General features: G+C 49.4%; 1 protein-coding gene across 1 annotated transcript; it reads left to right on the forward strand.

Moving 5' to 3' along the window:
* Positions 1–11,157: 11,157 nt before the first annotated feature.
* ALAD (aminolevulinate dehydratase) lies at positions 11,158–24,476 on the forward strand. Its single transcript, XM_053364948.1, has 12 exons — positions 11,158–11,272; positions 14,044–14,198; positions 15,016–15,066; positions 16,585–16,681; positions 16,865–17,000; positions 17,448–17,531; positions 18,520–18,608; positions 18,912–18,967; positions 20,159–20,246; positions 22,211–22,297; positions 22,429–22,558; positions 24,112–24,476. The coding sequence occupies exons 2-12, from the start codon at positions 14,086–14,088 to the stop codon at positions 24,177–24,179; spliced, it is 999 nt and encodes a 332-aa protein (XP_053220923.1). The 5' UTR covers positions 11,158–11,272; positions 14,044–14,085; the 3' UTR covers positions 24,180–24,476.
* The last annotated feature ends 1,818 nt before the right edge of the window (positions 24,477–26,294 follow it).

The following is a 26,294-nucleotide window of genomic DNA, read 5'->3' on the forward strand; positions in this document are numbered from 1 at the left end:
TCCAAGGCAGTCCTTTGACCAGAGAAGCTAATTTGTCTTTGGCTTTTGTAGGTTGGACTGTCTTCATTTTATTGATGTGCCCTGTTTTTGAAACGTCGTTTCGTTGTTGGCATCCACCTGTCCTGGGAGTCAATGCGGGAGTACGCCTTTGGGGGTGAAGTCAAATTGTTGGAGAGTTACGGTGCTTGTTTTTCATGTAAATACATATACCATATTTTCCTGTCTATAAGACGCCCCCATGTATAAGAGACCCCCTATTTTGGGGGACATTTAAGAAAATAGGGAGAGATGTATCTGTGTATAAGATACCCCCTAATTTTTGACATTATTTTTTAGGGGGGAAACCTAGACTTATACACAGAAAAATATGGTAACTATGATAACTTCGTTTTCCAACAAGCTCTTTAAGTGGAGATTATTATCATTTTTATCCCAGTCTGTACTGGACTTGAAACTGCCTTTAAATATTATTTTATTGTTTATGTTTTCTGATTCTTAAATCACTTCAGGTTGTGCTTTATAGGCAGTGATTCATAAATTAAACAAACAAACAAACAGTTCTCTTCCCAATGATTTCTGCAATCCCCTTTTCAAGCATCGGAGAAGCAACAGGCTGTCCTTGGATTTCATGTCAATCTTGCTATTAAGACTGTAAATCAGAAATTAGAAAAGGCAGCTCTTGGCAGAAAGGTGCAAAGTTCTGTTTACCTGGTGCAGCCCTCCGTGCCAACTTCCCCCCTCCCATCAATTGCAGCTTTGTTCCCATGTGCTGTGAGCCTGTGTGGTCGAGTAGGCATGCCGGGTTGAATTGGAAGGGCCTGGGTTCAAATCCTGACTCGGCAGCAAAGCTTCCATGGTGGCCTTGGGAAGCCATCCTACCTGATAGAAAGAAACGGTTGCCCACCCCAGGCTAGAGGGAGCAGGGATCTGTCTCCCAACAAGGCAGCTCCCCGGTTGATTTGCTTCGTTTTGTCAGACTGCCTGTAACGTAGCAACGGCTAATTGTGGGCTGGTGGCAAAGTGCAAAGCTTCCTTGCATGAAAATTTTATTGCAATCAAATTGGGTTTGTCCTTCTGCCAACTCATTCCTGGATGTGCAGCTAGCTATGTCTCTCTCTTCCCCTGCCCACCCCTAACCTGCCCCCTGCTTCAGCCAATTTTTTCAAAGAAGGAGCTATAAAAGGAGGCCGTGGAGACCGCTTTAAATGCCAGTATGAAATTCTGCAAAAGAACTTAAGGTGTCCAAATGAAACAAGCAGGAAAGGCCCATAGCAGAGCATCTTCCTTGCATGCAGAAGGCCCAAGGTTCAACCTAAAGATGTTGGCTGTTTGCAGTATGGTAGCGCTGCAGAGAGCTTGCTGGGGAGACCATGCATTTTTAAAAAAAGGACTCAAAAATAACTTAAACAAGGTTTTAAGAAGAAAAACAAAAACTCCTTTTACACTAAATACATTAACAACCAAACCAGACCCAACCACCAACCCATCCCCCAGGGTAATGGGAGAGCTAGGTGCTGCTCCTTATATACTACACCCAAATGCTGACACACCTTAATCAAATACAACTCAGCAGCACCTGCTATGTTTCACAGCTGTAAAGCTGGGTCTTGTTCTCTTGCTCTGGCCCTTGCTCTGGCCCCTTAAAGACATACACATCGGGTGGAACAATGATGAACCTTTACATTTAAAGAAACCATTCAACAGCATCATCATCATCATTAATAATAATTTATTTATACCCCACCCATCTGGCTGGGTTTCCCCAGCCGCTCTGGGCAGCTCCCAACAGAATACTAAAGACACAATAAAAGATCAAACATTAAAAACGTCCCGAAACATCTCTGGGTAGGGCTGGGAGAGAATCCCTACTGGCAACATTGGAGAGCTGCTGCCAGTCAGTGTGGACAATACTGAGCTACATGGACCAATGGTCTGACTCAGTGCAAGGCAGCTCTCTCTGTTCCTTCACCGGTGTCAGTGAAGCTAAGAAACCAAAGAAACCAAAACAACGCAGGCCTAGTGATCCCAGCAACTCTTCTCAGTATGTCTTGCCCCAGTGAAGCAGTTGCAAGGACTGAAGGTCCCCTCACCACTTTCCAAGTCTCCTCCTCCCCTGGTTCCTTCCCTAGAAACCTGAGACTACGCCACTTTGTCTGTCTCTGCTCTGCTCTCTTCATACCTCTGTGGGTGCTGGGAGGCCAGGGGGGAGGGGAGTTGGTCACAGCAGGAGCAGAGGACCCCCTGGCTTCTTCAGCAGCCTGCCTTCAACTCCCTCTTCTCTAGCCTCTGCTTCTGTCTCTGATTCTGGGCTTCTCTCTGCCACAGCCTCTTCCTGCTCGCTAAACCCTGTTACCTCTTCAGCTTCCGACACCTCCTCCCCCCAGGCTTCTCCCTCTGACCACTCGTCGTCGCCCCACCACCAGTTCCCTGGCTCTGAGCCTTCTTTATCTGGAAGGTCCCAGTGAGGACAGGACTCCAGTACAGCAAGACGGAAATACAATCCAGGCTGAAGCAGCAGCTGAAACACCCTTGTTAAAAACACCCTTGTTAAAAACGATGGCAGGAACCCTCCTGTCCCTATTGTCTGTGAGCTGGTGCAGCCCAGCCAAAGCTATTCCTTTGTTCGCCTGAAACTTAAATACATAATGAATTTCTCAATAAACCATATTCATTACCAGTGTGATCTCACATGACATATTCTATTACTAAGTGGTCCTGCTACATAGATATTATTCACTCAAGTGATCAATCACTGTCACCAAATTACAGGTTGCAGGGAATGAAATTAGCAAAATGAACTATGGATGTAAAATTCATTTGAAATTCAATTTAGAGGCTATATTAGCTTTCAATTAGCCTATCCAACAGTTTGAACGAGCTATTTTCCCTATTTTTTAATTATTATTTTTTTAAAAAATGTCTTTAACTTTTGAAGCAAAAATTTGTTATTTGCTTTTTTGGCATATCCTTCTGTTTGGCATATTCTTGTATTTCTGCTCAGAAGGCATTGGTTTAAGCTGGCAAGTTTAAATGAAGGAAAAAAGGATGTCTAGCCTTTGCGTATCTTCATTATTCTGGTGCTTTGGAAGGGGAAGGAAGTCGGGGTCGGGGTCAGAAGAAGACAGAGCAACCTTTTTCGTGGATCATTGGGAGGCTGTTCTCCTGACCAAAGTGACCTTGCACTTTCCATGTCGAAACTTCAGTGTTTGCCAACACTCTAGGGCAACCTTCTGTGTTCAGCAGGGATCAATAATTGCTTATGGACTATGCATACTGTCACCAGATCCTGCACGACAGTGCTGTATTTTGCAGAATCTTGTACAGTACTGTATACCATTTTTCCAAAAATTATTTTTTTTAATAGAGTGGAGGCTAAGCTGCCCAGCGCTTCTCTAAGTGAGATTGTCAGGTATCTCCTGCCAGTTCTCTTCATATGCATAATGGGTACAGTGGAACCTCGGTGGTCAAACATAATCTGTTCCAGAAGACCGTTCGACTTCCAAAATGTTTGAGGTGCAATGGGCTGTCAGCAAGTTCAATGGGGAAAATTGAGAAACATGCCTTGGAAGCTGTTCGACTTCAGAGGCGTGTTCAAAAACGGAAGCAATTACTTTCGGCATTCAGGTTCTGAATCATTCGGCTTCTGAGATGCTCAAAAACAGAGGTTCCACTGTACTTCAAATGTCTAACTGAGGAACTTGCGGTACCTGGTCAGAAAGATCCAGGGGTCACCCCCCCCCATGAAGCCAAGGTGGGGAGAGTTTTAGATAAGAAGCTGAACTGCTTTTTGCAGCTTATTTCCCTCCCAAAACCAGGGGATCCTGGGGGCTCCAAGAAGGGATCTTCTAAGAATCTGACCAGCCTTGCTGATTCCTTGTGAGTAAACATGGACAATGTGTATAGAAGAAAGGCCAGAATTGATGATGATGGTCATGATGAGGATGGTTTTAATTTCCTGTCTAGTTGGAATCTTCTTTCCTCTAATTTGAATCCATTGGTTTGGATTCCACCCTCTAGAGCAGCAGAAAACAAGCTTGCTCCATCTTCCATGTGACAATCATCCAGATATTTGATGATGGCTATCATATCACCTCTCAGTCTTCCCTTCTCCAGTCTGAACATACAATCAAGTGGATGCCCAGTGTGCAGATTTAACAGCAATGGAACCAAAATATATTTCACAGGGCTGAGAGCATCAATAATTTTTTTCTTGGGGCTTCACTTCAAAAAGCCATCTGCCTCTCTTGGTCCATCAACGCAGGGCAAGCTAGCTGGTTGGCCGGTTCATCTTAGAACACCAGGGATTGATTAGCTGTCTCCTTGACTTAAGTTTTGCTTCCTTGCCAACGATCCCTGTCAAATTGCGAAAGACGGCGTTGAATAAATGCAGGCCACTTAAAAGCTCCTGTCTGATGCTGGTGAGCTGGGACCTTCCACTGTCTCCGGTTATTACACGATTAGCCATGCTGTTTGAAAGGAACATCATAATATTTCGCTGAAGATCAATCCGGCCCTTCATCACTGCGCTTCTCTGCTCATTTGAATTAAGTCAGTCTCCCCCCAGCCTGGCACCCTCCAGTGCTTCAGACTACGACTCCCAACAGCCCCTGTCAACACAACTGTGGAATGTTGGGTCGGATGGGAACATGGCTGTGCTGGCAGGGGCTGATGGGAGTTGTAGTCATTTTGGAGGGTGTCAGTGGGCAGCTTCATTGGATGGAGCCTGAGTGATGTGTGATGATCATATAAAGTTTTATCAGTTGGAGAGACAAAGAGACAGTACAGCAATGACCATAAGTACATAAGAACAGCCTGCTGGATCAGGCCAATGGCCCATCTAGTCTAGCATCCTGTTCTCACAGTGGCCAACCAGGTGCCCCAATGGGAAGCCAGCAAGCAGGATCTCTGACCATGGAGGCAAAGCATAGTCACGCTGGCTGTTGTTGTTTAGTCATTTAGTCATGTCCAACTCTTCGTGACCCCATGGACCAAAGCACACCAGGCACTCCTATCTTCCACTGCCTCCCACAGTTTGGTCAAACTCATGCTGGTAGCTTTGAGAACACTGTCCAACCATCTCGTCCTCTGTCGTCCCCTTCTCCTTGTGCCCTCCATCTTTCCCAACATCAGGGTCTTTTCCAGGGAGTCTTCTCTTCTCATGAGGTGGCCAAAGTATTGGAGCCTCAGCTTCATGATCTGTCCTTCCAGTGAGCACTCAGGGCTGATTTCCTTCAGAATGGAGAGGTTTGATCTTCTTGCAGTCCATGGGACTCTCAAGAGTCTCCTCCAGCACCATAATTCAAAAGCATCAATTCTTCGGCGATCAGCCTTCTTGATGGTCCAGCTCTTTCCATACATCACTACTGGGAAAACCATAACTTTAACTATACGGACCTTTGTTGGCAAGGGCTAGTAGCCTTCAAAGTCCTCTTTTCCATTAATTTGTGCAATCCTCTTTTAAAGCCATCTAGATTGGTGGCCATCACTGCCTCCTGCAGCAGAGAGTTCCATAGTTTAATGTGCTGTGTGGAAAATGACTTTCTTTTATCTGTCTGGAAGCTTCGAATATTCAGCCACAGGAGGGAAGAGTTGCTCTTGTGTTTGAGTCCTGCATGTGGGTTTCCTACAGGTATCTGGTTGGCCACTGTGAGGACTAGATAGGTCAGTAGGCTCTTATGCTCTTAACTGTGTCCCTGGCCCAGAGTTGACATGTGCAGAACAGTGGCCCTGAATGTGTGGCGCGTGCTCATGTTCTCAGGTAGGATAATAGCCCACAGGCAATAGCTATTACAATGTCCCGTTTGCAGACTGCTGTTAGTAGGATGGTGCTCACATCCTCCAAGGCTGGATCTAGACACATAAAAAAAAACGTTTCAGGGAAACGTGTTGTAAACTTCATAATGGGAAATCTCATTGCAGAAAGACGGAACTCCACAGCGCCGTCTGGTGTCACAGTGTTGGAACGCATTTTAAATATAAAAAAACAAACAAAATTAATGTAGCTGAGATCCAAGTGTCCCAATTTTCCAGGGACAGTCCCAAATTTACAGAAGCTGTCCCAGTTCCTGATTTGAACCTGGAATGTCCCACTTTTCTTTAGGGTGCCCCTATTTTCATTTGAGGGCATGGAGTTACGTGACCCCTGAGCCACAGAGATAAGTAATTATACAACCTTTAGAAGACATCCAAAGGCAGCCCTCTAAAGGGAAGTTTTAAAATGTATTATGTGTGTGTGCGTGTGTGTGTGTGTGCATGCATGCGTCTGTGTGTGTCTATATATATATGTATGTTGGAAGCCACCTAGAGTGAACTGGGCCAACCCAATCAGATAATAAAGCAATAATAATAATAGTAATAGTAATAATGAATAGGATGTCCCTATTTTCACTGGAGAAATGTTGGAGGGTGGGCTCTTGACCGGGCATGGCATGACAAACGGAAGGCTCTTCTTCAGTGCCTGCCCCTGGCACAGCCAGCACGCAGCATGTCGCCATTTATTATGTTCTGCCTTTGCAGTCCAGCCCGGGAGGGCAAAAGGGGATTCGGCATGGTATTTCTGTGTTTATTGCCGGAATAAAATATTAACTGCTCTATTATTCCTTTTATTGCTTGGCCTTGAAAGTCAGATCTTTTTTTCCAGGCCAATCAATGGAGAGGCAGAGGCTTTTTATGGCAGCAGAATCAATTAGCAAGTCTGAAGTGTGCGGTGCCAGCCGGGAGAACCCAACAGGACTGGGCTTGGCTCCAAGCAGGCCTCTGCTCTGGAGCTGACTCTGCATTCCCTCCCTCCGGCAGCTACAAAACGCATTGAACTTTTAAAACGCAGATTTCCCTTTCAGACCCTCCAAGGAGGAGGAAGCATTATCTGCCATGCAACTCTTGGCATTGTGCTGGGCAAGATGGCTTACTCTGGGGGCCTCCAGCAGAACAAGAGCCAGTCTCTGGGATATTCATTGGTCTGGAAATGAATTGTCATCCCTCATTCAGCAGCTGTTGCCTCCCCATTTCCCCCTTTGGCTGGGACAGCCAGGAGCCACCTTCCGCGGGAAGCAGACACAGGATTGCCTCTTCTGGGGTCAGTTGCCTGGAAGCAAAACTCCTGCAACATGGAGAGAAAGGGGAGCCTGTCATTCCCTTCAGCTGGCATCTCTCCTGCTTCCTGGGTGTGCTCAGTGCCAGTCCTGCTTGCCAACTGCTGCGAATCAGCTTCTTAGCGAGGCTCCCTTCCTTTCCTCTTCAGTGGTTTCAGTTGCTCAAGGACATGGGGTCTTCACTGAGCAGTCGGACAATCTTTTGAGAAAAAGTTTATTTCTGCCTTCCCCCAAACTGGGGATCTCCACTTATTTTGGACTAGAACTCCCATCAGCCTCAGCCAGCATGGTCATTTAAAAAATAAATAAATGTATTTTTATTAAAGATTTTCTTGGTTTACAAAAGTATGTGCAATCTCTCTCTCTCTTTTCCAAGTAACATTTTTTACAGATCAGTTTCAATTGTTGAGACATTAGGAAGAAGAGGGGGGAAAAGGTGGAGGGGCGGGAAAGGTGAGTGGGGGTGGGGTCGGGTGGTGATGTTTCTATTATACTTAATATATGTGGGGTTTTGTGTCAGCGTCGCTTAGGCAGGTTCTCTGCTATTCACTTCAAAGAACCCACCTACTTTCAGCAGTCTGAAACACCATAACCAGACACTGGAGAGACCTGTCAGGAGTAAGCATGGAGCAATGGTACCAAATAGTATGGGAAACAGCCTTACTAGAAAAATTAACCAATAAACTGAAACTGACATGGGGACAAACAGAAGAAGACGCCTTTACCCTGGTATGGCTCCCCTTTATCACATACCGTGGGTACCTCAGGTTACATACGCTTCAGGTTACATATGCTTCAGGTTACAGACTCCGCTAACCCAGAAATAGTACCTCAGGTTAAGAACTTTGCTTCAGGATGAGAACAGAAATCGTGCTCCGGCGGCGTAGCAGCAGCAGGAGGCCCCATTAGCTAAAGTGGTGCTTCAGGTTAAAACAGTTTCAGGTTAAGAACGGACCTCCAGAACGAATTAAGTACTTAACCCAAGGTACCACTGTACACAGCCCAACAAGACAATGACAAAAATCCACCAACAGCATACAAATCAATATGGCTAACCTGATCCAAAACACACACCCACACGTGAAAACAAAGATCACCACAGCCAATCATAAACAAACAACCACACCCTAGGCCAGCATGGTCATTTGAGGCTGAGGATGTTGGGAGCTGCTCTAGAAATTGGTGGTCTGGAAGTGACTGAAGTCAAAGTTTCCTCTTTGTCACGCCACAAACCCTCCTGTTGACACACAGAGTCAGCGGCTGGCAGCTGTTGACAACAGACCTTGCCTAAACCTTGTTGCTTCTTCAGGGTTTTTGGCACCTGGGTCTTATTTTTTGTTCCCTAACTTGGGTCTCCAGCTGTTTTTGGACTACAGCTCCCATCATCCCTAGCTAGCAAGGTCAAGGATGATGTGAACTGTAGTCTGAAAACTGCTGGAGACCCAAGTTTCGGAAATAATGCCCTATAGTCTGTGGTATCGCAGAACTGATGCTGCAAAGACTCTCGCTGTCTCTGCATAAATTTAATCAGCACATGTGAAATATATGCAAATTGGTGATGTGTAAGTGGGCAAGGCAGGGTTGTGGGCATCCTTCAGCTGCTGAATAATGGTGCCAGAAGTGGGCTGGATTGCATCCCAGTGATCCTTTGTGTTTTCCTGGAGTGGGGTGATCGTTGGCTGATACCCCAGCTGGGTGTAATCCATGGTAGTCAATTGATGACAACTTGATCAGCCTTTGGCGGCAGGTTGCCCAGGAAACCTGGAGGCTGCTTTAAGGAGGGGTTTTGTAGTTGCAAGTTGTTGAGCAGCAGAGCTTGGGGGGGGGGTCAGTGCCAGGAAAACAGCTGATTCCCCTCCACCCCTTCTCTGCTTTGCCAAACCAAGGGCAGGGACAGATGGCAATGAAGCCTGGGCTCTAGCACATTTCCTATGGCACAGAAACACCCTCTCTCTGCAAAGAGACCTCCGACCATCTCTCTGGCAATGCGGACCTTTTAAAGGAGATCCTGCTGCAAATCTGCACATCACCAAGTGATTTGTAGGTTTGGCCATCTTTGCTTGGTGTAGCAGCTTATTCCACTAACCACGGGAGAATATCAAGAAAACAATATCATCTCCAGCTAGCGGGCTACAACCAAAACGTATATCCCAAACCCCCCACCTCTTGTACAAATAAATATTTTGGGTGCTGCCTCAGAGATAGGAGCCAGTTTACACATTATGAAAACCAAGCCAACAGAGTTCTGGATGCTCCCACTACAGTCGTACCTCGGTTGTCAAACGCCTTGGTACTCCCAAACGCCGCAGCCCCAGAAGTGAGTGTTCTGGTTTGTGAACGTTTTTCGGAAGCTGAACGTCCAACGTGGCTTCCGATTGAGTGCAGGAAGCTCCTGCAGCCAATTGGAAGCTGCGCCTGGTTTTTGAACCATTCTGGGAGTCAGACAGACTCCTGGAATGGATTAAGTTTGACAACCACCACTGGATAGGCTTACAGGTAGTGGTGGTGAACCCTGCAGGATCCGTCCGAAGGCCTATCCAATCCAGCATCCTATTCTGACAGTAACCAATTAGTGAGTTGATAGGAACATAATATGAACCTGGCTTCTGGATCAGGTCCAAGGGGGTACATGAAGTCCAGCATCCTGTTCTCACAGTGGCCAACCAGATACAGGACCTGAGCACAGGAGCAATTCTCCCCTCCTGCAGTTTCCAGCAGAGCAGAGCAGAGCCATCATGGCGAGTAGCCATTGAAAGCCTTCTCCTCCATGAATTGGTCCACTCCTTTCTACCCCCCCCCACCCCTTATCCTTCCCTTGAGATGGGAAGAGTAAGAAGTAACTTTTAACACATTGTTAGGAGCACAGTAACTGCTCCCAAATACCATGTTTGTTTTTCCCTCTCTCCCCTCTCCTTTCAGATATACTGCTAGGTACCACAGCACCTAGGACTTGCCGATCAGAAGGTCGGCGGTTCGAATCCCCGCGACGGGGTGAGCTCCTGTTGTTCGGTCCCTGCTCCTGCCAACCTAGCAGTTCGAAAGCACGTCAAAGTACAAGTAGATAAACAGGTACCACACTGGCGGGAAGGTAAACAGTGTTTCCGTGCGCTGCACTGGTTTGCCAGAAGCAGCTGTCATGCTAGCCACATGACCCAGAAGCTGTACACCAGCTCCCTCGGCCAATAAAGTGAGATAAGCGCTGCAACCCCAGAGTTGGTCATGACTGGACCTAATGGTCCCTTTACCTTACGTTGGTTTGCAACCACTTTGGATAACAACTGTTTTGGATTACCACGTCAAACCCGAAGTGTGTGTCCCTTTTTTTGGATTACAACCCATTTTTTTTTTATTACAACCAGTTGGGGGGGGGATGCCCCATTGGCGAAAGCGCACCTTGGGTTACAACCTGTTTTGGTTTACAACCGGACCTCCGGAACGGATTATGGTTGTAAACCAAGGTATCACTGTACTTGTAGATCTACTATTTTTATTATGTTCCTTTGTTCGATATACATGTGTGTTCATTCTTAATCAGCATTCTAATTTCCCTGCTTTCTGCTTTGCTTGAGGCATAACATGAAGGTGAATAACAAATACCAGAGTCGGATGTGTTGAAAGACCGTGCTGCTGCTGCTACATGCCACAAACCAGCAATTAAAAACTCTTGCAGGATCCCAGGCTGCCTGGGCTGGCAAATAGGTGGCAAAAGACTGGGCATTAGCTCTGTCCTTCATTCATCCGCTGACGGGCAGGGATGCAAAGGTGGGTTGAATGACAGGAGGGTCTCTCACAGCTTTACCGCAGAAATAATAATCTACAGCACCAGAAAGACACCTTCACTGCGCTCAACCGCGGCCGTGGGTGCCATGCAGCGTGCATGGCCCTGGCACCGAAATTTGTGGGTGATCGGGCACCCAGGGCCCCAAGGATTTGACACCTTTGTTGCTAGATGGAGTCAGTGCCCCTCAAAACGTAGGTCCGCCATTGAACCCACCCAGTCCTGGCATTTGCGAACAGGAGGCGTGGCCGCCCAAGCGGAGGAGGAGCGTATTGCTTCGCTCGCGGACGCGCTGAGGTTTTTCTGGGGGCGGGGCTATGCAAACGAAGTGGATTCCCGCGAGGGCTGCCGGGAAAACAGCTGACACTGCTCCCGCGTGAGCGAGCCGCGGCAGAAGAGGCAGGTGAGGGTCGCCTTCCCGGGCAGGGGGAGGGGGCTGGATCTGAGCTTTGCTCCGGCAGATCCTCGGGCTCCAGAAAGCGGAAAGAAGTGGCTGCGGGCTGCAATGCCCCGCGGCCCCTGCTGGGCCGTGGCGGACCTAGGGGGGGCCCTGAAGTTCGAAATGGGCTGGGGGAGCCCTTAAGCAATGAGGTCTCCGCTCTGACCTTCTGCATATCGCTGCATTTTTTTTGGTTTTAATTAATTACTACATCTTAGATTTGATTAAAATGGCTGTTCTGGGTTATCTTACTCGCCCAAGTCACTGGGGTGAATGAAAATACCCGGTGCCTTATAGTTTTTTTTCAAGCCCCACGTTGGGCAAAAAGTTCATGCCTTGTGGGGATTGGGACAGATGACTCGGGTCCCTTCCAACTTGACCATTCTATGATTCTACCATTCTTTTTTCTACTTTTTCGAGCTACTTTTTCACATCCTGATAGTTGCAAAGTCATTTTCTGGAGACGATATGCAGAAAGAATTTAAGCGCTCTTCAGCAGAATGGCCAACTTAACCGCCTTTACGACATCTGTGCTACTGACTCCCAAACTTTAGGATTGTCGAAATAGATACCACCCGAAATGACTCAAATCGGGTCAGCTGGACCCAGTTTTTAAAAGCAATGTGGACTCAAGTCGCTTCTGGGGCTCCTTTGGGATTCTGGGCCCTGCAGCTCAAGCTCCATTCGTTTTATAAAAGATCTGCTCCTGCGACTTTACCTGGGAGGGAGGTCAGCTTCTATAACCAAACACTTCTGTTTCCTTATTGCTTCATACACGCGGTCCAAGGCTTGCCCAACCTCTCTCTGCCTCTCCCCTTATGCATTGTATTCTCACAACAGCCCTGTGAGGTGGGTTAGGCTGAGAGAGGCAACCACTCCCCCATACAACAAGGTCACCTAAGGAGCTTAAGGACTGGTTTTTGGGAGAGGGAGCGGCATCTGAACTCGGGTCACTCCCAAGTCCTAGTCCTCATTAAATTGTGAGTTAGGCTCAGAGAAGGTGACTGGACCCCCAAGGTTCTCAGCAGGCGGGATGGGACGGGGGTTTGAATCCCCTGGCTGGTTCCCTTTATAACTTTTTCTGCAGAGAGCTGGTGAATGTGAGATCAGCTCTCTTGCGACTCTCAAGCTCAGGGTCAAGCAGATCCGACTTGGTTCCAGGCACCCAAAGAAAGGACTTTTTTTTTACTCAACACAATAGTGGCTTATGGAACTCCTTGCCACAATACCTGGTGACGGCCACTGCCTTAAGAGGCTTTGAAATGCATAGAGGGAAGATCTGCTGTTACCTACCCTGACCGCTCAGTGAGACTTACATGCTCAGGGACAGTCTGTCTCTGAGTACTTGTTACCTTTATGGCCTGCTTAGGGCTCCCTGGAAGCCCCTGGATGGCGGATGTGTGGAAAGGAGGCCGGTGGGCTGCGTGGACTTTTAGCCTGATAAACCTACTGGGCTTTAACTGCTTCTTGAACTGAAGCCCAAAACAGAGCCCTCCTCCACCGGGATTAGAGCCCTGCCTGGCTGCCTTTTTGCTCTTGCTTCTGGCAACCTGCCTCTCCTCATGTCATGCGTGGGCCAATTGCACCACCCAACCCGTTTCATCTTCCTGCAGAGGAATTTGCCACCCTCGGATGAGAGATTATTAAGCGGCCTCTTCTTCCAGGCTTCAGGGTGCCAGGAGAGAGACTGTCTTCCTCGTTTTCAGAACCGCTGACAAAATACCCCTTCAAGGTAAAGGAAGCAGGTTTTTAATCCCTAAAGCATGCTCTTTCATGAGAACACAGGAAGAGCCCTGAGGCTCCTTGGATCAGACCCAAGAGGACCCACCTAGTCCAGCATCCAGTTCTACCAGGGGGCCCTGTAAAGGTAAAGGGACCCCCTGACCATTAAGCCCAGTCGTGACAGACTCTGGGGTTGCGGCGCTCATCTCACTTTACTGGCCGAGAGAGCCGGCATTTGTCCGCAGACAGCTTCCAGGTCATGTGGCCAGCATGACTAAGCCGCTTCTGGCGAACCAGAGCAGTGCACGGAAACGCTGTTTACCTTCCCGCCGGAGCAGTACCTATTTATCTACTTGCACTTTGACGTGCTTTCGAATTGCTAGGTGGGCAGGAGCAGGGACCGAACAACAGGAGCTCACCCCGCCGCGGGGATTCGAACTGCCAACCTTCTGATCGGCAAGTCCTAGGCTCAGCGGTTTAACCCACAGTGCCACCCGCGTCCCTGAGAACCTTATAAATCCAGAGCCAGACTGCCTCTGCACCTAGAGGCTCCATAAGAAGAGCCTGGCCCAAAGGGACTCAACTCATCCAGCTTCCTGTTCTCACAGTTGGCAGGCCATATGCTCGTTATGGGAAACCCGCAAGCGGGATCTGAGTGTAAGGGCTGCACTCTCCCCTCCTGCAGCTTCCAGCTACTGGGATTCAGATGCGTAGACTCCTACAACACAAAGAGGTGCCCTGCCAGGCCTCAGATTTCCCTCTAAGTTATGTTGTCCTTCCTTGCACCCAGTACCAGGCATACTCAGACCAATTGTGGCTGATCAGTGGGGTTGGGGTTGCTCTCTGCACTTGCTTGATGTTACTCTCATTTCTTTGCATGGCCGTCACTTGCACCAGGAGTTGGGCATGCATAGGGGGATCTCCCAGAGTCCTCTGTGGTGCCTGGGCAGTAGCACCCCCGGCAGCATGAGAAGTCACCCCTCTAAAACTGCCGCTGCCTCTCTGCTTTCCAGAGCTGTTTCCTCCCGTGGCTCAGCGGCTGGCGAGACCTCGAGATGCAGGCCGAGTCCCTCTTGCACAGTGGCTACTTTCACCCCACCCTCCGCTTGTGGCAGGCGACGGCCGCTAGCTTCCGTGCATCCAACCTCATCTACCCCATCTTTGTGACGTGAGTCTCTCGGCCATTTCCTAACTGGGGTGTCTGGCTTGGGTTAGTTGGGCCCTGCTGGGTCTGAGCCAGTTGGGTCTTTTCTGACGTCCTCAACTCCCGCCTGGCACCTTCCTGGTACACCTTTAGGTGACAGGCGAAAATGTTCCTCTTTAACCAGGCCTTTGACTGACGGGCATCCGATGCCCTTTTAAATCTGTTGTGGGAAGGGGATTATTGGTTTGCTTTTGTTCTTATTTTTATTGTGCAATTTGCCTTTTCGTGTTGCAGTTTGGTGTTGTGAACCGTCCTGAGACCTGCGGGCATTGGGCGGTATACAAATTTAATAAGTAATAATAATAATAACTATTAATTTTAGCATTTGGTGATCCCACAGGGCAGGGCAGTATCCTTAACTCCATATTTGTAGGGTGGTCAGGGACTGAGGGACCACGGCTTGCCTACAGCCAACTTGTGAACTTGTGACGGGGGGGGGGTAGGGGGAGCAGCTTAATTTGGCCCTTCCTGATTATTATTAGCCACAGTTCTGACTGATCCCTGGGGCTCTCTTCTATTCTGCCTTTCGGCAAACTGCGACACCGCCTTCTCTTGGGGCACAAAGCCTCCCAACCTAGTGTAGCCTCCTATTCCTGGCTTGGGGGGTGGTTGGCAGCCCTCTGTTTTCCTGGGGGCTGCAGGCTTCCCACAACGATGGCACTGTCAGGTGACGGCAAAGGAATGTCCCTTGGCACTGAGCCTGTCTCTGGCTGCGCTGGGACTGCCGACCTCGCTGCCAGGATCCTCTCCAGCTCCCACTTCCCCTGTTTAACTTTTTCAGGGACAGCCCAGATGCCCTGGAGCCCATTGCCAGCCTGCCTGGTCAAGCCCGGTGAGTGAACATGTTGAAATGTAGGGAACTGCCTTAGGCTGAGCAAACCCTGGATCTGCCCAGCCCAGCCCTGTCAATTCTTGAGAGGGTCTTGGGGAGATACTGGAGGCAGCGGGTGGGGAGGCAGTTGCGGAGGTGCTGTGGGTGGGGTGCTGAAGTTGGCACTTTCTGTATACAAACCTCCATTCATTTTTTATTCCCCATATTGCCTGCCTGAGTCAATGCAGCTCAGACTCCAGCGGAAGGGCAGGAATGTGCTTATGTTTCCAGCTGCCTTTGCCCCAGACTTCTCTGGACCCCGCGAGATAAGGGCTCCCGATGGGCAGAGCCAGAAGCTGATGCTTGCCTCCACCCCACCGTGCCTTCCCAAGATAAAAGCTCTTTTGTTGCGGTTGCAACTTGGAGATGAGAGATAACAAGGTCCACCCCAAGGCCCCGGCCCACTCGTTGGGCTGGGGGGACAGAGTGCTGTGCCCAACCCAGCCTTCTCATGGCTTGGGAGCGTTTGCTGCTCTGTGGAGCTGTGGCTTTGACCTGCGAAAGTTTCTCCAAGGGAAGCAGCTGGTCAGACCAGGGGTGGACTTTTGTAATTTGGTGCCCTGAGGGAGGACAAAATATGGTTCCTTCCCTCCCTTCCCTTTCTTATTTTCATACAATAATTCCTTTTGGTAGAGTTGCATTTCTCCTCAGTAAGTCCCCTTATAAACATAGGTATTACTGTTATTTTGATTGTGGTGGTTTTGCGCCCTTTGTGGAGAACTGCCCTAAACCTGACACTGGCCTGAGGAGGAAAGGATATTTGCTATAGCGGTTCTGTGTATCTTGAGTGGTGGAAAACACAGCAGTATAATGCAATGGACTTGGCCTGCCTAAGCCAACAGACAACTTCTCTGCTTCGGCAGTTTCATCTTCTTGAAAACCTAATACAAACTATTTTCAAAAAGAGGAAGAAGAAGAGAGAATGCATGGGGCTTTCAATCACTGCATGACACATCTTGCAGCTTCAGGAGCTGTGTTCCAGAGATGCCACTGGCTGAGGAGCTGGAAGCAGTGAACAGGGGCCCAGGGATGCCATCCTCTCCTGCTTGCCAGGCTTCTCATCTGGTTGCCCCCTGGTGCAGTGGGCGCTCTTACCTGTTGACCTGACCTGCCTGATAAAAAACTGAAGTGGAGCATCCATGTCCCGAGGCAGCATACCTTAAAACTGCCAGGTGGTGGAGGCAAATAACTGGGGTGGAGGGGGCTTCTGCCCTCGTGCTCTGCTTTTGGCGATGGGGTTTGGGCAGCTGCCTGGCCTCCACGGGAGAGCCAGGCAGAGGACTAGAGGGAGCCGCTTGGGGCTGATCCAGCAGCCGCGCTTTCCTTACTAAGGCAGTGGGCTTGATCCATTCCATTTGCTGAGACGTGGGGTCCCTCTGGGGGTGGGGGGCAGCAGCTTCTCAGTGCCTATGTGACCCTATTGCTTTGCTCATCAACCTCCTTTGGTCTCTCTCTCTCTCTGCCCCCTCCCCCCCACAGTTATGGGGTCAACAGGCTGGAGGAGATGCTGCGTCCCCTTGTGGCTGATGGCCTGAAGTGCATTCTGATTTTTGGGGTCCCAAGCCGAGCCGTCAAGGTGGGTAAAGGAGGTGGAGGCACCCTGGCAGTTTCAGTCATATGTTCAATTAGATTAGCCTCCATCCACAAATCCTGCACCTGGCTGCTGAGCTCCAGCCCCACGTACCATGTTGCCGGCTGCAGTTTAACCACCTTCCTCCCTTCCTCCTACCTGTCCCTCCTCACCCCACCCCCGCCACAGGACGAGCGTGGATCTGCGGCCGATGCCAAGGACACCCCGGTGATCCAGGCCATTGCCACGATCCGTGCCTTGTTCCCAGAGCTGCTGATCGCCTGCGACGTCTGCCTGTGCCCTTACACCTCCCATGGGCACTGTGGTAAGTGCTGCTGGAGGGGAGCAGGAGCAGGGCCCCCACTTCTTGTCACAGGGCCTAGGGCAGAGGGAGGGCCCCTCAAATTCTGCCATGTGTATTGCATTAAATCAGGGTTCCCCAAATCTGGGTCTCCAGGTTTTTTTTTGTGGGATGTAAGGGAAGCAAGATCTGTTCAGTGCATTGATACTTTGGCTGTTGAAGGCCTGAATCTCCGCAGGCTCCTAAGACTCCCCCCCTTTTATCTCTCTTGAAATATGGCTGCTATTACGTCACTATAGCACACTTTATAAACAATGCATGGGTGAAACAAGGTTTTCCTGGTTTGCTTCTGGTGTTTGCTTCCAAGAGTCCTCGTGAATGCCAGTGGAATTTGGGGGGCAGTGTGTGTTGGGGGTGGAATAGGGAGAAATTGGACCCCCAGAATCTTGACCGCTGCCCTTGCCCTTTCAGGCATTCTCCGGGAAGATGGCACCCTCCAGAACGAGACCAGCTGCCAGAGGCTGGCTGAGGTGGCTCTGGCCTATGCCAAGGCAGGTGAGAGCACAGTTGGCTGCTGAGCCCCATCAAAGGCACTGCGCAGGTGCCACAGGAATGACACTCCAGATGGACATGAGACTGGAAGACCGGTCTCTCTGCTGCAGGAAGTGGCAGCAGCTGCTTAGCTGAGGGAGTGTAAAAGTTGGGTTAGGGCAAAACTCTGAGTGGAGGCAACTCTTGGTTATGACATTAAGCAGAACCTCCAGGTTCAGAGGCAGCCTACCACAGAATGGCAGCTGTTTGGGGGCTGTTGCTAGATGAGGAGAGAGGCCTTGCCCTGATTGAGCATGGCTCCTCTGAGGTTGCTTGTGCTGGGTGGCTCCTTTTGTGTGGTGGGTGGGCTCCTGGGGAAGCTGGCGGCCAAGGGAGTCTGTCTATCAGGGCTGGAGTCAGGTGCAAGTCAGCAAGAAAGGATGTGAATCTCTGATGCCAATGAAGTTAACTCTTTATTCTAGGAAATGGCATACAGCAACCCTTTCCCAGCAGGTCTTGCCCCTATGGAGCAGGTGCCAGGATGGAAGGTCCCTGCCTTCTACCACTCTTAAGGCTCCTCCTCTCCCAGAAGTTTCCCAAGCAGTCTCAGACTGTGTTTGCACACCTCTGGCCTCTGTCCTGACCTCCTGCATACCATTGGAGACCAGCGGGAGGGGAGCTTGTTGCAACAGGAGAGGGAGACTCTTCAGCAACCTCTTGACGCCCCTCCTCTGCTTCAGCCTCAGAGTCTGAACTGTTCCCTGTCACTATCTCTCCCTGTTCACCAAGCCTTATTGACCCTTCAGCGTCTGACACCTTCTCCCACCAATCTTCTCCCTCTGACCTCTCCTCCGTGTCCCACCACCAATCCCCCGGCTCTGAGCCTTCCTCTTCTGGGGGTTCCCTTGGGGGTCCCCTGGCTGGTGCCTCCCACCACTCCTCTTTGCCAGCCCGTCTCTGGCAGTGGTCCACCCTCAGCTCCCCTAAGCCACCACCCGTCTTCCTCCTCCAGGATGCCATATCGTGGCCCCCTCGGACATGATGGACGGGCGCATTGGCGCCATCAAGCAGGCCTTGGTCTCCAACGATTTGGGCAACAAGGTGAGCCATGGACGAGCCCGCACCCTCCCTTGGCAGACTTCCTCACAGAGCCCTCCAGGGTCATGGTGCCTTTACTGGGCCAACCGGAGGCTCTCTGAGGTTGCCACGGCAACGACTTACCTCGATGGGCCTGCAGGGCCACAGATTAAGGGTGGAGGGGAATGGATGCGATTCCCTCCCTGTGCCCCCTCAGGAGAGATTGTGAGGGGCCTGGCAGGCAGGGGGCAAGAGATCCTGTGTGGGGGTTTTTTAAAGCCCTTTAGACAGCAAACCTCCCTCACCTTTCCTCTGTGTCGGCTGCAGGTTTCCGTCCTGAGCTACAGCGCCAAGTTTGCTTCCTGTTTCTACGGCCCCTTCAGGTGAGAAAATGAGAAGAGCTGTGAGGCTGGGTCAGGCCAATGGCCCATCTAGTCCAGCATCCTGTTCTCACAGTGACTGAAACCCACAGACAGGATTTGAACACCAGGGCATACTGATGATAATAATAATAATAATAATAATAATAATAATAATAATAATAATCATCATCATCATCATCATCATCATCATCATCATCATCAAGAACTTTATTATTTATACCCCACCCATCTGGCTGGGTTTCCCCAGCCACTCTGGGCGGCTTCCAATCAAGTATTAAAAACTTCCCTAAACAGGGCTGCCTTCAGATGCCTTTTAAAGAGAAGATAGCTGCTTATTTCCTTCACATCTGGAGGGAGGGCGTTCCACAGGGCAGGCGCCACTACCGAGAAGGCCGTCTGTCTGGTTCCCTGTAACCTCACTTCTCACAATGAGGGAACCGCCAGAAGGCCCTCGGTGCTGGATCTCAGTGTCCCTATCCTCAGTACTCCCTACCAATGGTTTCCAGAAACTTGGATTCAGAAGCATGGCTGCCTCCAGCTACGGAGCCTGAGCTAGTAGCCATTAACAGCCCCCTCCTCCATGAATTTCTCTAATCCTCTTTTAAAGCTATCCATGTTGGTGGCCCTGGCTGCCTCCTGCAGGAGGGAGTTCCATAGATTAACTACGGAACTTTCCTTTTTCCGTCCTGAATCTTCCAATGTTCAGCTTCGCTGGACGTCCACCTGTTCTAGCTCAAGGAGAGAGGGAGAAATAACCTCCCTCTGTCCACACCAGGCCTGGATTTGCAAAGTTCTGCCATGTCACCTCTTTCCCGTTTTTTCTCCAAACTGAAAAGTCCCAAAGGCTGCGACCTTTCCTCTTAGGGGAGGCGCTTCATCCCCTTGATTGTTTTGGCTGACCCTTTTCTCAGCCTTCTCCAGATCTTCAATATCCATTTTGAGGCGATGGGATGTACACTGCATCAGCCCTGGGGAGGGGAGGGGAAATTGCAGGGGTTTGCGGTCCAGCAGGTGTTTCTGGGCTGCAAGTCCCACCCGCCCTGGCCTTGGCCATTCTTTCTGGGGCTAATGGGGGGGGGTGTTTCAGTGTACCTCTGTAGACCAAGGGCTGCCCACAATCACTACTTGGAGGTCTCATGGGTGATTTCACAGGCTTGATCCTTTTTTGTCCTTCTTTCTGGTTCCATGCAGAGATGCAGCCCAGTCTAAGCCTGCTTTTGGAGACCGGCGGTGTTACCAGCTCCCTCCGGGGTCGCGGGGCTTGGCCTTGCGGGCTGTGGTGAGTCACCCCCCCCATTCCCTGAAAGAGGGAACGGACCCCCTCAGGAAGAGCTGGATGCTTCTTCCTTGGAAGTTTTTTTTTTTTTCATAAAATATTTATTGAGATTTTACAAAAAACAAAAGTTTACAGAATAAAAAGAGAACATATAGAAAGAAAGAGATAAGAAAAAACATACAAAAATACAGAAAAAAGAAAAAGAAAAATACAAAATGCAAAAAGCGAATAGGTAAGAAAAAAATAAAAACAAATCCATTTTTTGTATCTTTAAACTCATTAGCTTGTTTCCTTGACCTCCCCTTTTTGTATTCCCATTTACATAATCAAATCAGCAAATCCTTACCCTCTTTCATTTATCTTAACTCTATATCTAACATATTATCTCTATATTTTCATCCGTTATCGATCCATTTTTGCATATTCTTATTAATTTTGTTGCTAGTACCCCCTATTCAATCCAATCATCATTTTAACATTCATAAATTTTACAGTGTTTCTGTAGATAGTATTTAAATTTCTTCCAATCTTCTTCCACCAACTCTTCTCCCTGGTCTCGGATTCTGCCAGTCATTTCCGCCAGTTCCATATAGTTCATCACCTTCATCTGCCACTCTTCCAGGGTGCTTCCTTGGAAGTTTTTAAGCAGAGGTCGGGTGGCCATTGCACAGGGTTGGACTCGGTGACCCTTTCCACTTCCCATTGTACGATTCTGTGCAAAATCACTAGCTGTGATTCCTTTATTTCAGGGGGTTGGACTAGATGAACCTCGGGGGGGCCCCTTAAAGACTCTACAGTTTTGTGATTCTTACCGTCTTAGCTTCCAGCTGTGAACACCGGGGGGAAGGCACTACTGGGGGTGGAAGAGGAGAAGGAGGCTGCTGGTGGGATGAACCCAGACTTCCCTTCAACTCAACACAGCGATCCTCTTAGTGGATTTAGTGCGTCTGAGAAACAGGGATTAAGGCTGAGCCTGCTGCTTAGGGGGCTCTAGCTTGGCTCCAGCGACCTCCAGGCCTCTCTGCGCGTCCTTCGTTCCTCCTTGCCCTGCCCCAGTTCCTCAGGAACAGCCCACCCCCACCCTGCCTTGAGGTGCTGCGGCAAAACCGGACTCTCGCCCGGCTCCAAAATGGCCTGTCCCTGGCTCCTGCCTCGGTGGTGGGCTGCGCTCTTGACCTGTTATCAAGTCCCAGGTTCGACTGAAGTTCCCCCAGAGAGCGCCTGGAAGCCAGCCAGAGCGAGCCACCCTTGGGCAGCTTGATCTGCATGCAGAATCCGCTTTGGAGGGCAGCGGCTTGGCTTTCTTCTCCCGTGGCCTCTCTCCCACCCCTGTGATCAAATGGTAGCAAATAAAAAGCTCCTTGGACTGTAGCCCCCGAAGCTGGCCTGCGTCAGAGCCCCAGCACGGATGGCTCCAGGGTCTGGCCTGGTTTGAAGCAGACTCAGACTCCTCTTTACCAGGCTAAACATCGCCAACCCCCACCACCATCCCTCAGTAGGCTTGGTTTCCAGACCCTTGTTCATTTTGGTTGCCCTCCTCTTCACATGCTCCAGCTTGTCTATCCTCCTTAAAGCCATGTGCTTTTAAGTCATGTGATTTAAATGTATAGCTTGTATGCAGGGCTGGAATGAACCGTGAACATACAGGAATGAGCTAGATCGGCATCCTTGAAATGTAGCCAAATAAGCTTACTTTCCAATTCAACATATTCTAATCCTAAAGGTAATATGAAGCATGGGGGATGGGGAAGAAACTGCCTTATTTGGAAACTCAAAAGGAGCTTTTCCCATGCCAGGTACAGTTTTGTAAAATTCTGTCATGTTGCATCTTTCTTGCCTTTGCTCGAAACTCAGAAGTCCGCAACACTGCAACCTGTTGATTACTTGACCCCTCGATCATTTCGGTTTCCCTTTCCCAACTCCCTCTGTTGTGTGCTTTTTCTCTGTACATGGCCATCCCCTGCCAGGACCGAGACGTGCGGGAGGGAGCAGACATGCTGATGGTCAAGCCAGGAATGCCTTACCTTGATCTCGTGCGGGAGGTGAAGGAAAAGGTAAGCTCCCTTTTCCCCAGAATGGGTGGGAGGGGAGACCCCCACCCCCACTGGGTGGGCCTTGGCAGCATCTTGGCTGAGCAAAGGGGAAAGGCATCTGTCTCGGCTGATGTGCACCTGTGTTTTTACAGCATCCCAACCACCCGCTGGCCGTCTACCACGTCTCTGGAGAGTTTGCCATGTTGTGGCACGGAGCGCAAGCTGGGGCCTTTGACCTGAAGGCTGTGGTGATGGAGGCCATGGCTGCATTCAGAAGAGCAGGTGAGAGAGGAAGGGGAATGGGGGTGTGTGTGAAGGGGGCTGCCGTGTCACAGGGAAAGACATCCCCTGTGGCAAAAGTGGTACTTTCCCTGGCCTCCCTCCCAGGTCTCGAAACCTTCCATGGGATGCCCTTAAGTGCTTTCCATCAGATAGGGTTACAGTACGTACTGAAATCAGGAATGCTGGGCAGATGGTTTCCATTGGTTCTGCTCCATATTGATACAGAGCAGACAGCAATGTACAGTAAGCAGAGTAAAAACTTAAAACACGTTGCAGGATTCCAAATAACTCAGAGGCAATGAACTTCATTCAGCAGAGTTTACTACTGAAGGCAAATTTGCATAACAGTCACAAATCCATACATCTTTGGCACAGTCCATAAGAAATCCAGTTGCAGCAGACTTAACTTAAACTTACAATAAGACCTTAATACTTAGCATACTATATACAGAACACCATACCAGAAGGAAAGAGAGACAAAAAATGAAACCCAGGCTCCTTCTGGCCTTATTATTATAGTCAGCATGACCTTGAGTGAAAGAGTTAACAGAACCAGCTTAAACCAGCTGCTCAGCTTCTCTGAAGAAATAACCCAAACATCAGGAACCTTCTTCCTGTTTGTAGGCAGAATAGAAGCTTGCTTGCTAGCTAGAAACTTCCAGCTTGTATCACACAGAGAAGCTTGTAGAACCCTCTTGTATCAATTGGAACAGGAAATATTTCTACACTGTAAACCAATATTTTCTGTACCACAAAATGCAAAACTGAGAATAGGAAGGGCTCTGCAGCTGGATCAGGCCAAAGGTTCATCCCTGATCCAACCACATTCCTGCTCGGTGGGACACCCACAAGCACAACACGGCCTATGCAGCAGCAATTGTGCCCCTCGTGGGACCGCCCCTGTCCCTGCAGCAGGTGGGACTCGGAGACATGCTGCCCCCGATCCTGGAGTGACGCACAGCCACCTCCAGTCACTTGGTGCTCCCTGGTGCCACAGAGTCCCTTCAGGAGCAAGTGGAGAAAATGGGCTCTCCATCGGATTTTCCGAAAGCAAAACCACATCATCCACAAATGCTCTTAATTTATAAGCCGGGGGGGGGGGGATTCATACAGTATTCTGCAAATAGTTGTTGATGGGAAACCCCCGAGCAGGACCCAAGCACAGCAGCCACTCTCTCCTCCTGTAGTTTCTATCAGAGCATAGCCATTGTAGCTACTAGCCACTGATAGATCGCCTTTTCTGATCCTCTCTTAAAGCCACCCAATTTGGTGGCCATTGCTGGCTCCTGGGGGAGTGCGTTCCAGTGTTTAGCCCTGCCTTGCACTATGAAGCGCTTTCTCTTATCTGTCCCCAGTCTTCCAACTTTCAGCTTCATTGGATTTCCACAAGCAGCATGAGGAGGATGGAGAGAGGTGATGAAAGAGACTAAAAGCAGATGAATTAAGAGGGGCTGCCCTCAGACCTTTGGGAGGCAAGCAGAATAAATTGAGGGAAGGCATTTGCAAATAAACTGTGGGTCCTTTTTTAAAGAAGGAAACTCTTCTCTTTCCAGGGGCTGATATCATCATCACCTACTACGTGCCTCAGCTGCTCCAGTGGCTGAAGGAAGAACAGGCCTGAGCCTTTGCTTTCCTGGGAACAAAGATGGCCGGAATAAGAATCCCGGAAGTGTCTTGAAACTTGTGGAATGGACCATGCCGATGGTTGGGGAGGGGGCAACTGTAGTATCAACCCTCTCACATGCTTTTACTCTAAGGGTGCCCATCTACAAGAGCTGTTTCAACTGACTCCATGGTCCCTTAGCATTCCAGGCCTGGAGCTAGGATTTATTTTAATTCTCAACCAAGACACCTTTTTAAATATATACGTTTTTATAAAAAAAATGTTGCAAGAAAGGAATAGTTGAACCTAAATCAAGTTAGATATTCAGTAAAGTGATTTATGGCTTGGGAAAGAACGCTTTGGTGAAAGATCCCCCAAAGAGGTGCCCTGGAGCTCTGGGAGGCAATGGGCAGAGAGGAATGCTTGTTGGTGCTGCAAGGACCCCGGGAAATTGTCCCAGCTGCTTCTCCACATTAATGCCGTGGGGTGGGGGTGTTGTCATGCCGTCCCACAGCTGTAGGTGGGGGCGGGAACCAGCCACTACTCCCCAAGCCTCTCGCAAAAGCCATGATGCATACCCCACACCTTCCCAGCAGCCTCAGCTTTCGTAGCTGGAGTCAGTCAGGACCCCCACCCTCCTGAGCCAGATGGAGACAGGCAGCAAGGCAACAGAGAGCGCAGATCCTCTGGGACTCTCAACCAGGATGGCATCTTCTTTAACTTGATGCAGGGCAGGTGAAATTCACAGGCAGATCTTTACCTGTGTGCTTCCTTCCCATTCTGGAAATAGCAACGTGCCCATACCTTGTGGAGCTCTTTAGGGTGCAGGAGCCCCACCAGGAAAAAAATCAAAACAAGAAGGGAGCCTGGTTTGCAGTCTCTGCCCTCTCCTGATTTGCACAAGTGACGGTCCCTAGCTGCTCGGGAAGACCCCTGTGCCTTGGCATAAGAGGAGGCTGTGCCACTTCCCGACTGAATGCTTCTCCTCTCCATCGCCCACGTCTTGCTGCTTTTATCAGCACAGGAGCCAGACCTGCTGACATGCATGGCAACCCTCCTGATTTTGGCCCGTGAAGCTGGGAAGTAATCATCAGTACGCCTCTTGGAGCATAAATAAACTTTCTGGTGTTTCCTGGAAAGAAATTGTTACCTGGTGGTGGTGGAGGAGGGGGAAATATTAGAACAAAATACATAGGCTACAGAAGAAAGGGGGTTGGGGGGGGGGGACAGGCAGGGTGTGCTGCCAAGCTGGTGTTTTTAAAAGGAATGTCCCTTCAGTGTACAAATATGTGTTGAATGTGTTTCAGCCACGTTAGCCCTTGCCTTCCCTCTCTCTGTGGTCTGTGTTGTAGAGAGAGTCTACAAGGCGGCTGGCATGAAATTGGTTTGATATAAAGCAAGGAAGTTATGGCACAGGGGAAACTAGAAGGATGTTGAGGCAGGACGACCCCAGCAGCAGTTTCTAAGAAGGCCACCTTGGATGATAAACACAAGTTTGTGCCCTGCCAGCTTTCAAGTGCTGAGCAAGCAGAGAGCCTCACTGCAGAGAGGATCTGAAGGCAGGAGGACCCTGTTGCCATTGGGGTGGGGGTAAAAACATATCATTGTGGAATCCTGCCACTCCCCCGACCCACCAGTGCTCTACATTAGAACTTAGCAAATTTGAAGGAGGGTTTTTAAAGTTTAAAAGAATCTATTTTGAATGGCAAAAGAGGTTAAGCCAGGGGCATAATGCACATGACATGACAGTCCTTAAAGCAGTTGTTCTCAAACTTCATCTGGGCCACACTTTCAGAATAAAAATTTGCTTGCACCATACTCGGTTTTGTATTAATAAGACAGACATTGGAAAACAAAAAGAACGCCTAGCTGTGCTTGATTTTTTTTGGGGGGGGGGAATCCAAACAGTATTTTGCAAATAAAAAAAGCATTTTGATACTACACTGCACTGAGGTGTTTAAATGTTTCCTTGATTGTTCTTGAATCTTCCTGCCACACTTGCCATCCTCTCCTGTTGCACAGGCACTGTATGCTGCAGAAGAGGGGAAATGCAACTCTGCACTTCCTCAGAGGAACCCACAGTGTCAATTACTTGACATGTTCTGGGCATGAAATAAGTATTCAAGTTACTTT

Source organism: Podarcis raffonei, chromosome 14 (assembly GCF_027172205.1).
Source record: "Podarcis raffonei isolate rPodRaf1 chromosome 14, rPodRaf1.pri, whole genome shotgun sequence".
NCBI lineage: Eukaryota > Metazoa > Chordata > Lepidosauria > Squamata > Lacertidae > Podarcis > Podarcis raffonei.

Bases quoted from the DNA above. Each gene is read 5' to 3' on its own strand.
- ALAD (XM_053364948.1), top strand. From the start codon at position 14,086: ATGCAGGCCGAGTCCCTCTTGCACAGTGGCTACTTTCACCCCACCCTC. The intron at 14,199-15,015 runs GTGAGTCTCTCG...TAACTTTTTCAG, and splicing joins ATCTACCCCATCTTTGTGAC to GGACAGCCCAGATGCCCTGG. The intron at 18,609-18,911 runs GTGAGCCATGGA...TGTCGGCTGCAG, and splicing joins CCAACGATTTGGGCAACAAG to GTTTCCGTCCTGAGCTACAG.